The 12,979-nt window shown below is 39.0% G+C and overlaps 1 protein-coding gene across 1 annotated transcript; it reads right to left on the minus strand.

Annotated features, from left to right (window-relative positions):
- Positions 1 to 9,957: 9,957 nt before the first annotated feature.
- Positions 9,958 to 11,188, minus strand: gnrh3 (gonadotropin-releasing hormone 3). The gene is made up of 4 exons (XM_038960891.1): positions 11,149 to 11,188; positions 10,836 to 10,978; positions 10,478 to 10,558; positions 9,958 to 10,183 (listed from the first exon to the last, which is right to left on the minus strand). The coding sequence occupies exons 2-4, from the start codon at positions 10,971 to 10,973 to the stop codon at positions 10,154 to 10,156; spliced, it is 249 nt and encodes an 82-aa protein (XP_038816819.1). The 5' UTR covers positions 10,974 to 10,978; positions 11,149 to 11,188; the 3' UTR covers positions 9,958 to 10,153.
- Between the last annotated feature and the right edge of the window lie 1,791 nt (positions 11,189 to 12,979).

The raw sequence follows: 12,979 nt of genomic DNA on the forward strand, positions 1-12,979 counted from the left end.
CATAGTTATATCCTGGGAATATGGACTTTAGGATTGAGATAGACAACTGCGTACACAGTACTAGATCTTTTCCCCCTCAAGACAGCGAGGGAAGCCCTGACTGTTCATGTTGATCCTTTACCTTGACCCATGAAGTGTGTCGCCACCACCCTGAGGGTTTGGCTCAGCCCAACCTTTCCCACAGCCCCCTGGGAATGATCATCTCAGTGTGGGCATTTACCTAGGGCGCCAGACACAACACCATTAGCCACAACCCTACTGCTGCTCATTAGGACCCCGGTCGATAGAGGCAACCAAAGAGATCGCCACCGCTGCGAAACCACCAGCCAGCTATATCACTGTTCAGAGTTATTATTGTAAACAGGAGTGTCTAAGACTTAGGGCTGTAAATGAGGAAGGTTGACTTGAGTAAGTGAATGACTGTAGCTACCTTAATGAGAATATATACACTACTCTTTTGTGTTATGGTCTGCAAAAGTGTATTGGCACCCTGCAATAAAAAATGGAAGTAATAAGTAGGTGTTCTGGTCTCCTGTCTTGTTTATGGGGTTGGTATGTCACATCGTTAGGAAAAGAGAAAACTAGGCTGAGATTTAATGTGTTCGCACATTGTGGACAATGCGCCAATTAAAGGTAATTTCCGATTGAGCCGAAATATGCAGTGTTTACCATGCATGTCGACAGGGTTATATGGATTGAATCCTGGCCCTAGTGAGAGTGCCCAGGACAGTAGAGTCTAATAATCCCTGGGAATATATTTGAGGGTTGATGGATTTCATATGCCATGGCCAAAATGTTTGTTAAATTATCATTGGAGATTATTATTTTTTCATGATGATTTGAATTATTATTGTTACAATGGCAGTCAATTGTGAATTTCCAATTGTAACATCAAATGTTCCGAGAGACCGGTCCACAAGGTGCCAGTAAGGAGAAAATGAACTACCTAGTAGCTGTATAAAATAATGATTATAGGATCTGTTTTGTATTAATTTCTCTATTTATTTTTCTTTAACTGAGAGCTGTGGACCTATTACTCACAGGAAGTAGTAGATAAAAGAAGCTGATCCTGTATTCAGCTGAGAGGTGAATCATATTGAGGCAAAATTGTGAAACTAAGAAAAAGGGGAGATGTATTGATTTTTGGTGGAGCCAGGGAAAGAAAAGAGAGGGAATAAAGAAGTGCTCTTTGGCCGATGTGTCCAAATGATGTCCAGTGGGAGCTGCTTAATGGTGGTGGAGGGTTGAGGGGTGGATAAGGGGGTGCGGTGGGGGTGACGAGGCAGGTGCCTACCCTGACTAAGGCATGGAACTGCCCTCAGGCTAGGGCTAATGGTATTGGCTGAGCTTACTATAAGCAGCTCTCTCCTAATGGCCAACTATGAGTGTGCCACAGGACAGACAGGTATTGATTGGTTCAAATGCTCTTGAGTTGACAACAGCGAAAGTGAAAACCTTTCAGGCATATATTATCTCCCAGCAAATTATGTCATGGCAAGGTAATTCAAAACAAGAGCTTAGAGTACATACACTCATTAAGTGCATATAATCTTTCATCTCTCACATACACACACGTATGTACGTACGCATACACCATACACATTCTCTCTGTCCTGAATTAATTTGTCTTGTTTAAAATGAACGTCCTCTACTTTTTCACACTGACATCCTAGGTTACCAAGCTATCCTTGAAGAAGTTACATTTGCCATCTGTGAGAACCTTGAGAAAACAAGCACTCTAATACAAATAATTTAAAAGCAAATTGTGTTTTTTTATTTTATGAATGTGTATTCCTTTTATACTCAAACAGTTATGGACTGTTCCACATAATGTAGAGAGTTGGCATACCGTATCTCTTTGAAAAACAAGCAGTATACAGGTAGGCTTATATTGTACATGGAACAATAACATATATGTTTGCTTTGTTGCCACCCCCCCTCCCCACCACAAAAAAATGCTGTGTACAAGCTTTTCTCTTATTCACAAGGGGCACTTTCCAGACTGCTTGAAGCGTCTGCTTTGATTGCATAATTCCCCAGAGAAGAACAACACAAAACAAAAATACTGACTGAATTCAGACCTATAATATACCGAACAAATAACAAACCAGCTCTACTCTTCGAATCCATGGTTCCTAAAGAGAAGGAATTGGAAACTAAATTCTAACTTGAAAGCTTTGCTCATTCTGAAAGCATTGGAGAATAATCACGTGATCCAAACTTTCCCCCCCCTCTGAAAAGCATATAGGCCATAACCCAGACTGTCTGTTGCCTAATAGGATCAACACTGTGATACAAGCCAATAGGACAGAAAGCTCCACTACTACTGTAAGTCACCTTCCTAATGTCACATCAAGACAATTTAGCAGATGAAAATATTGGGACTAGTTTGGTTTCTGGGAAACAGAACCACACTCATTTGTTTTGCTGATGCAAGATGTGCTCATGTAGGATAAAATGTCAAATATACATATATACAAAAAATACATATCCATGTATGGTTTCCCCTGAACTTTCTCTACATTGTTCTGGGAGTTGATATTTGTTTAAAAATGGGTGGACGGGGACACAATCAGACTGTGTTGTGTGAATGTAGCTCACTAAAATGATTAGATAGAGCATTTTGAAAAAGACTTCTGCATTCTAAGGATAAAGCTTTTCTAAAAGCAGCAGTTTGCTCGTTTTCCATTAAATGCTCTTTCTCTGGCTGTTTGTGGCATACAGTGGAGTGCACTAGCTACATCGCTACTTTTTTCTTTACAGGGGCCCCTGGGCTCCCCAAGCAATAGGAGTAAATTAGAGTGCACCTGTTCCAGCTCCAAGATAAGCCATCTCCAGGGGCTTTGCTCTGAGTAAAATGAAGTGAGTGAAGAATACACAGAATATCACAGCATTAACCCACCAAGGTGAAGTTGCAGCCACTCTGCGGAATGGGCTCGTTTTGCACAACACCCAGTGAAATAATATCATCCATAAAGTCCAATGCTAGACTGGAAGAACGGTCTGTTCTCAGAGCACAGTGAATAGAGCTGTGTTTAGTGTTCTGAGCAAGGCAGTCGGTTTTTCTTTCTAATGGCAAGCTGAAGTTGAAACCTCTGATATAGTGGTAACAGTTTGGGTAATTTGAAACATGTTGGGACATAGAATCAACATACAACATCTCCAATGGTCAAATATTAATAAAAAATTGTTCACATCGCTCATATTTCTGCACTAATACAAAATATATTCAAATTAGTTTCATTAGCTGTGCAAGGTCAACTGAGAAACGTGTCAGTGGATCTCCCCTTTTCTTCTCAGCGGCCTAGCTGCATGAGCTACCTCTAGAACTCCTTTCTTACAAGAAATAAAAGCTAGAACCCCAGTGTGCTTGCTATCTGAAGACCAATGGCCACAGATGGCTAGTATACAAAAAACACACTGTTGGTCCACACATAAAAGGAATAGATAATTAGAGGCCAGAATGTAATTCATCACTGCATACTGTATGTTTGATAATCCCATTCATTTTGTCTCCATATCCCCCTCCCCTATTAGCATCCCCCTCGCCCTCACCCCAGCACGGTTTCCCCCCATCTTTGTTCCACTATAACACATTATCATTATGTGGCTAATTGCATGGCTTGCCTTGAAGTCGGGTTGGAGACTCGTGATCTGGAGTTGAAACGTGGACAGGGATTCTGTCTTCCCTCACAGCTTGCAATATACTGCTAATTGCTGTGTAGCGACGGGCTAAAACATACTTAGGGGACATGCCATAGAGGCCAGCGTAGGTGGAAGAGTCTTGGGAGGAAGGTTTATGGCATGGGCCCAGTGTTAGATGTGGTGGGTCATGGGAATTGGTGTACCCAAATTATCACGTAAGTACTGTTACTGTTATGACCCATCTCTGAAAGGATCTAAGCGTGGTTTGGCCCTGGCATGGGGGCAGCCACACAGTCAGTAAGGGTAATCAAGCCAGGCACAGAGCTTCCCTCTAACAGTACAGGGACATTATCTAATCTCTGGTCCAAAGGCTGGCATTTCAAGATGAAAAGATGAAAGAGTGGGCAACAAGAGAAGGATATGTCTCAAAAGTACGAGGTCACCAGAATATACTAATGTTTCATTCCAAAAAGTTAATGTGATGATGATATCCCCCTTAATTCAGATTACATCATCAGTTCTACAGTACATTATTAACTTATACCCTCCAATGAGTCACAGCTTCTAATGGGCATTAGGAAATGAAAAGCTGCACACGGTGGTGACAACGCCTCTAACACCTCATCCGCTGTTAAGTGATCTCATACCATATATAGGAACTCTGGCACTACAGCTTGTTCTTAAAACTCATATTACATTTGTCTAAAAGAGATTTCAAACAAAAAAAACTAAAATGTAAAACAATACTCCAAAACAATAGTAGACAATAAAATACCAGACAATACTAGACAATAAACTACATGACAATACTAGACAAACATTTTGAATGTAATCTTTATTTAACTAGGCAAGTCAGCGGGCTGGCGTGCCTTTTACTGAGGAGTGGCTTCCGTCTGGTTGTTGGAGTGCTTCAGGGGTGGCAGGTAGCCTAGTAGTTAGAGTGTTGGGCGAGTAACCGAAAGGTTGATAGATTGAATCCCTGAGCTGACAAGGTAAAACTCTGATTTTCTGAACAAGGCAGTTAACCCACTAGGGTGTCATTGTAAATAAGATTTTTTTCTCAACTGACTTGCCTAGTTAAATAAAGGTAAAAAAAGATGGTTGTCCTTCTAGAAGGTTCTCCTGCTCTATCAGTGTGACCTTTGGGTTTCAGGGTCAGCTCCCTGACCAAGGTCCTTCTCCACTGATTGCTCAGTTTGGCTGGGTGGCCAGATCTAGGAAGAGTCTTGGTGGTTCCAAACTTCTTCCATTTAAGAATGATGGAGGCCACTGTGTTCTTGGGAATCTTCAGTGCTGCAGAAATTTCTTGGTACCCTCCCCCAGATTTGTGCCTCATGGCTTGTTTTTTTTCTCTGACATGCACTGTCAGCTGTGGGACCTTATATAGACAGGTGTGATCCTTTCCAAATCATGTCCAATCAATTGAATTTACCACAGGTGGACTCCAATCAAGTCAAAGAAAAATCTCAAGGATTATTAATGGAAACAGGATGCACCTGAGCTCAATTTCAAGTCTCATAGCAAAGGTTCTGAGAAAGGTACTTCTGTTTTTTATTTGTAATACATTTGCAAACATTTCTAAAAACTGTTTTCACTTTGTCATTATGGGGTATAGTGTGTAGATTGATGAGGGCAAAACATATTTTATCAGTTTTAGAATAAGGCTGTAATGTAACAAAATGTGGAAAAAATCAAGGGGTCTAAATACTTTTTGAATGCACTGTATGTGCAAACAAAACAATGCTAACATACATTGAAAAACTACCACACATTAGGATGGTTGAAAGAAACACACTGGTAAGATAATATTTCTGAAACACAGATTTCCTTGCCTTTAGCAGTGCCTTACTGGGGTACTTTGAGACATATCCATCAGAACACAGCTGTATTCATTCATATTTCATACCTACTCCTTCTCCCAGTGCTTTAACACTGTTCTGTGATCAAAGGATAGAACTCGGTTCTCAACAGGAAGGTTCCCTGCCAGCATAGAAGGATAAAGGAGCCTAGTCTAGTGTAATAACTGCCGTATACCGTAGAAAATTCCTCTTGTGGCAAATGCCTGTCGTTACAGTAACTAAGAAATTAAATGTGTATTTACAGTACGTATTTTATGTACTTTTGTTCAGCCTAGCAAATCCTTCTGTGAAAACAGCAGCATGTGCCGCTCAAACGGATTGCAAGCGGAGTGCAACCCTACCTCAACAATAAAAAATACACTACACGACCAGAAGTATGTGGACAGCTACTCGTTGAAAATTTCATTCCAAAATCATGAGCATTAATATGGAGTTGCTCCCACCTTTGCTGCTATAACAGCCTCCACTCTTCCAGGGAGGCTTTCCACTAGATGTTGAAACATTACAGCTGGGACTTGTTTCCATTCAGCCACAAGAGCATTAGTGAGGTCGGGCACTGATGTTGGGTGATTAGGCCTGGCTCGCAGTCAGCGTTCCAATTCATCCCAAAGGTGTTCGATGGGGTTGAGGTCAGGGCTCTGTGCAGGCCAGTCAAGTTCTTCTATACTGATCTTGACAAACCATTTTTGTATGGACCTCGCTTTGTGCACGGTGGCATTGTCATGCTGAAACAGGAAAGGTCCTTCCCCAAACTGTTGCCACAAAGTTGGAAGCACAGAATCGTCTAGAATAGCGTTAAGATGTCCCTTTACTGGAACTAAGGGCCCTAGCCTGAACCATGAAAAACAGCCCCCAGACCATTATTCCTCCTCCACCAAACTTGACAGTTGGCATTATGCATTGGGGCAGGTAGCGTTCTCCTGGCATCCGTCAAACCCAGAATCGTCCATCGGACTGACAGTTGGTGAAGTGTGATTCATCACTCCAGAGAATGCATTTCCACTGCTCCAGAGTCTAATGGAAGAGAGCTTTACACCATTCCAACTGATGCTTGGCATTGCACATAGTGATCTTAGGTTTGTGTGCGGCTGCTCCGCCATGGAAACCCATTTCATGAAGCTCCCGACGAATAGTTCTTGTACTGACGTTGCTTCCAGAGGCAGTTTGGAACTCAGTAGTGAGTGTTGCTACCGAGGACAGACAATTTCTATGCGCTTCAGCACTCGGCGGTCCAGTTCTGTGAGCTTGTGTGGCCTACCACTTCGCAGCGGCGCAGTTGTTGCTCCCAGACATTTTCACTTCACGATAACAGCACTTACAGTTGACCGGGGCAGCACTAGCAGGGCACGAATTTGACAAAATTACTTATTGGAAAGGTGGTATCCTATGACGTTGCAACGTTTAAAGTCACTAAGCTATTCTGTAAGGCCATTGAACTGCCCATTTTGGCTTTGTGCTCAATTTTATAAACCTGTCAGCCATGGGAGTGGCTGAAATAGCTGAATCCACTAATTAGATGTGGTGTCCACATACTTTTGTGTATATATAGTGTGTATTCTTCATGTTTTCAACAACATATACAACATGCATGTTGCAATCGGTTGAAGTGACAGCCGTTTGATTGAATTCTTTGTTTGATTTTGAGGAATGTTCAACTTGTATGATTGAAGTGCTGGATGAGGTGTAGACCAGATTCATAATCGGACAGCTCAAGAGTGTCACCATGTGGGGAAATGTGGATATGACAAAACGTTAACATAAATATGTGGCATATTATGAAACCATTTTCATTCATTGAGCAAATTTTTTTTTTGTGGGGGGGTGGCATAGTAACTACATTATCGCAATGGTGCTTCGTTGTTCAGAGTCCAAAGTATAACAATAACATAATCATTATTCTAATTTTTTCAGCACCGCTGTCATAGTTGAAATGCCAAATAATATAGACTGTCTCATCAAATAGGCTAATGATTTCACAAAGTCCTCATACCATCACATAACCTTGTCATCCCAAGTTCCTTGATGGATATACTGACTATGAGATGCTAAAATGCCTTTAAGTACCCTCTGAAGTATCACGACCTCCCTGGCATTTAAACTCTTTCTGAAGACTGACTTTGCTTCTCTCTATAGCCTGCGGGAACATAGTAGCCTACTACCCACATGGAACTTCAGTTCATATTCCGTCTCACAGTTACCTCATGGGAAATTCACCAAGCTGTTAATAATAAGAGACATAATAATAAGTCACCTACTATGGAGTACAACTTTATCATACACTCAATCTTAACTGGTCTAAATGATGAATGTATGAAAATAGCATATTGAGACAATATGTTATACTGTAGATAATCATCTGAACTGATTATGATGTGATGGATGCTTGTTGGATGTACTTGATTGACGGATGCACTTGAATGAAATGCTTTAGCCTCGGATGGACGGGTTTTCAGACTCTTTTTTTCCTGAAGCTATTATCAAAAAAAAGTATTGTTTTGAAGATTAATAAATGGCACAAAGAATCAAAATGTATTGCCCTTGATAATAGTATTCCCTCCGAGCGAGGACAAGTAACAATGCACCATTCTACCTTCCTGTCCTTTCCCTCTCAATGCGCCAATGGATGTGACCTCCAAAGCTTGAACAATGGCCAACCAACAAGCACTTGGCTTTCCGCCACCATCACTAAAGCCCAATAAGGTTGCTTTCATCTCTGTTGTTATATTTAAAGATGACATCCTAGCCTGCCGGCCTCTACCATTGTCTCCACTATGATTATTTGCCACTGTTGTTTAACTCCGGTTGCAGGTCTTTGATGAAAAGGTCACCACTCAATTGGAAAACAGTCATTAGAATGCGGTGGGTACCATTCACCAGTGTGCATAGGGGAGCAAACTCTGCCGAGCTGGTTAATCAAAAGTTAATTATATAATTTTCATGCAGATGAGGGCAACATTGAAATGAATCCCAACACTCCAATCATTACCACAAATAAATTAATTAATAAATCCAAAATGCTATAAAATGTTCAGGGACTAAGAGGTTGTAAACAATATGAAGTTTAATTTGAGGTAAACAAAGTGAATATCCACCAGGGGGTCTGGGAAGGAGAAAGTGAGGTTAAATCAAATTTGGAAACATAGATACCAGCTAAAAAAATGAAATAAAAATGCATTAAAAGATGTGCAATTAAACTGGAAAAGAAAGTTATATTTTCAAACAAAAGATGGCAAGGGGGATTTAAGAAGGTGGTGCTTACAACTGGAACAATATACAATGAATGTGTGGGTAGACCTAAACATATATTAACCACATATATTTACCACTAACCTGCCTCATGAACCGGTTCTGTGTTAATTGAGTGAAAAAGTATGAAAAAAACTAAAATATATGAGCTGGAGAAACATAAACCAAGAATCACACAAGCAAAAGAGGCATAACCACTATAACCAGCAAAATCATAGATGTGTTTAGTTGCAATAGTTGGAGCATGTTCTCCAGCAGCAAAAATGAGTAAAGTATGCTTTAAAGTAAAATACATAAGTCTTTCCCCATCAAAGAAAAGTATTGCATTATGCAAATTGAACCATGAATATTAAACTAACAATGTGAGGTATCACAAATGAAGAACCATTGTTCTGAAAGTTCAATGGAAAGTGATTTCATTTCTTTATAATTCTATATGCTTTTACGGTTCACCTTTTCCCAAAAGTACCAGTGGTCTGGGTTCATTGGTGTGCATCACAACCACGCGCTAACAGTGTAGGGTGTCCCTCGTGTCAGTACAGTTCATGAATCATGGGCCCCTAATACACTACGCGATTAGTACGGTACCCTGTCTGTGGGGCTTTGCCAGAAATTAGTTCTCTTTAAAACATATGCCCCTGCTAATTCCTTTCCTTGCCTGATATGCAATTCCAATTTTTATAATTAACAGCAATTTATTGAACGACATGAAAGTTTTAACACATTTTCTTTTTGTGATGCCTATGGTCCTGGCAAAACATGTCAACCCTCATGACATTTCAGAATTATTTTTAACTATGCAAAATTAAATTATTCAACAAGTGACATACTCTCACAGAAATTTGAGGTGAAACAAATGTCCTGGTATTGTGGATTTTCTCTTTGAAATTATGCATGACTGACAAGCAATAATCTATAATCTAATTACAAAAGGGACATAAACCCCTGTTTCAATCTAATGACACCATAGATGTTTTATAAATTGACTTAATTACCAGCTGTTGTCATGCTAAGATTGTTGTATCACAAGTTGATCATGCTTGTCGGTCATAGAAAGCAAATGTATGGTAATAATCAATTCATGGTCTGTCAACTCCACCTAAAAATTTGGATGGATCACGAATTGATTAATTGAAATTTGGATAGGACACTTAAGCTCCTGTATTGTAAGGACATTCAATAGACATACAAAGATACTTCTCTTTTTGAATCACTCTTTATTACAATTTTACAGAAGGTTAAAGTGTTATACTTCAAGTAAATAACATCAATCTAAATGTGATGTTTGTTGGAAATGGACAGAACTGTAGTTGAATGCTCCATCATTGATGTTGATAGTGATGCTGAATGTCTGCTTGATGTTGTCTTCTTGCTTCTTTTGTGAATAATGGTCTCACAGTTCTTTATTTATGGGGCATCCATTTCTTCAATATCTAGGGAAATCAAAGCGTTAACTTCAGAAGTCTAGTTTATGTTGTATATCTATATTATACTGATGTGTCAGACATGAGCAACATTGTCTCCCTACATTTATAGGTATCACTTTGCTAAATTCAGGGAAGATTTCCATTTGTCAGCCAATACTCTCATCTAAACATTTATTTCAGATACTTTGGTATATTGTTTACAACATATTTTACAAGGAGACAATTTAGCATCTTCAGATGAAACCATTAGGAATACAATGAATACAATATCTAACCTAATAAATTAAAATGACTACTTACTACATCATACGGTCTCAGTCTCTCTGAGACATGGGCACTTGTCTCCTCAGGAAGAGCCACTACACCTCCTGTGTCCATCATCTGGATAGCAATATGTAGGAGGAATTTGTAATGCTATTACCCATATACCCTTTATGCAACACCCTTACAGAGTTTAATTAATATACATTGCCTATGTACTCTTGAAAAGGCCTCTTGAACAAATATTCCACACAAACTATCCCTATAAATGCTATATTTAAATGTTCACAGCTTTTCAAGACATAGTAGAATTCCTTAAAGGACAATTACATGTACAGTATGTACATGTAGACATAGCTGCTTACAGTAGTTGCAGGTAGAGGTAAATAGTACTTGCCTTGATGGTGGCCTCCAGCTCCCCAACACTTCTCTTCCCTCCAGGTAGCCAGCCATACGACCAGTGCTGAGAGAGCGTGACCTGAGCTACCAACGCCAACACCACCACCTGCACGACCATTCTGTTGCTAAGATCCATGGGAGCTGGAAAGAAAGCTAGTCAAATACCAGCTAAATGTGATAGTCAAAAATGTATTTTCACATCAAACATAAGCTTGCGATCATCTTGCAATTGAATATGCACATTGTACAGTATATATGAACTACCCACAAATGCACATTAGTATAATTTCAAATATATTTATATGAATCACATACTTTCTCCGTTCTGTGTATTCCTTCCTACACTGTGGTGGGAATAATCATGAGTCCCTTTTATAGAGTCGTTAGACATGGAACAGTCTGTGTCATCAGGATTAGAATCCCTTCTCCACAGGTGTGAAACACTAAGTGCCTAATGGACACTAAATGTCACTAACAGCACCTGCTTAGTGCATAAGCTTCAAACTGCATTTGATGGAAACAAACATATTTGTAATGTGTTAAGAGGTGAAGTCAGTGAACACTACCGTTCAACGGTAGTACAACATTAACAACGTCTACACTGTATTGCTGATCAATTTGATGTTATTTTAATGGACAAAAATGTGCTTTTCTTTCAAAAACAAGGACATTTCTAAGTGACCCCAAACTTGAACGGTAGTGTACATATTCTAAAATATGTAATGTTTGTAAATGAAACAATATCTGCTGGTCAACAAAAAAAGTGACTTTGTTTTGTATCTTTTACAAATATTCAGAAATTAATGGCAAATTTGTTTATTTTCAATGCATTTATTGCGGACAGATTTTACAAATGAAATGTTAACTCCATACAGACTTATGACAAGAGATATACAGGAACAAGATGCTTGAGCGCTACATTATGCCTCAATTTCATACTCTGTACACAAGACTGATTCTAAATGTTCTGACCCTTATGTGATTACATAATCCTTACACTTGTATCTTTACCTAACAGGCTATGAATCCATAAATGTACCTTTGGCATGAAAAGGATAGCCCTGTGGAGTGCCTTAACACTTAATAACTGGGTAACCGGGTAATTTGAATTTAAATTCTATTTATTTATGACCATTGCTAAAATATAGATTTCACAGTAAACTACAGCACAATGAAATTCAATAAAATATCTTCCTGAAACTTCCATGAATCAATTACTATTATCAATAACCCAGTTATTTAGTGATATGAGAGCACTGTGGCTATAAATACTTACCAAGTGGAAAATTGCTGCCTGGCTCTAAATTACACTTTTCTAGTTGAGAACTCTATACATTCAATACACATTTTGTGTATATTGAAGTTGAAGTCACTTGGTGACAATTTTAACTTGATCAGAACATTTTTCTAATCTTTGTATGGCACTGTTTCATTCAAACATGCAAATGCTGAAATGGTAGGTCCAATATAGTTTAAAAAAAAGTTGTACAAAAGTTATTACAACCGTGTCCATATGAACAGCCATTTGTTAGTGAGGTCAGATCAAAATTGCTGTTTGAAACAGATGGCAATTCAAAGTTGTCCAAATTGATTGTTTTCCATTGGATACTCAATAGACTGTTATGATGAAACAGACAACATACACACCAAATACTGAATGTTAATTTGTTAAGTCACTTGTCACAAACTCTCATGACAGGTTGTGTATTTTTACAACAGCAGGAGTTCTACAGAATGTGTCATGGCTACAGTACAGACCACAGGCAACGAAAGGCAATCTCATGGTCATTTTTTCAGCATAGACTATCAGTAAAACTCAAAATGTACATAAAATTCTACATTATATAAATAGAAAAAGATTATATGCATAAGTTAATTAATACACACAGTATGTACATATTAACATACATTTCAGTATTGTCTTGAGTCCGAGAACCTATTCAATTAAACCCTTCACACCGGTTTTGGCCTTACGTTTTCAATTCAAAACATTTGACATACAAATGCTGAGGAGACAAAGCTAGTTGAAACGTCCGTGACTAAATAGAGATAATAATAAATGTTCATTTGGGCTCTTTTTAACAAACAGACAGACAAGCAAACATATACAGGTAACTGCCAAAAGAAAGGAAACACCAACAT

Source organism: Salvelinus namaycush, chromosome 22 (genome assembly GCF_016432855.1).
Source record: "Salvelinus namaycush isolate Seneca chromosome 22, SaNama_1.0, whole genome shotgun sequence".
Lineage (NCBI taxonomy): Eukaryota > Metazoa > Chordata > Actinopteri > Salmoniformes > Salmonidae > Salvelinus > Salvelinus namaycush.

What these genes read in the sequence shown, in the direction of transcription:
- gnrh3 (XM_038960891.1), bottom strand. Translation starts at nt 10,973, where the DNA reads ATGGATCTTAGCAACAGAATGGTCGTGCAGGTGGTGGTGTTGGCGTTG. An exon ending in AGCTGGAGGCCACCATCAAG is followed by an intron (nt 10,559 to 10,835) that starts GCAAGTACTATT and finishes ATTGCTATCCAG; the next exon opens with ATGATGGACACAGGAGGTGT. An exon ending in GACTGAGACCGTATGATGTA is followed by an intron (nt 10,184 to 10,477) that starts GTAAGTAGTCAT and finishes TGATTTCCCTAG; the next exon opens with ATATTGAAGAAATGGATGCC.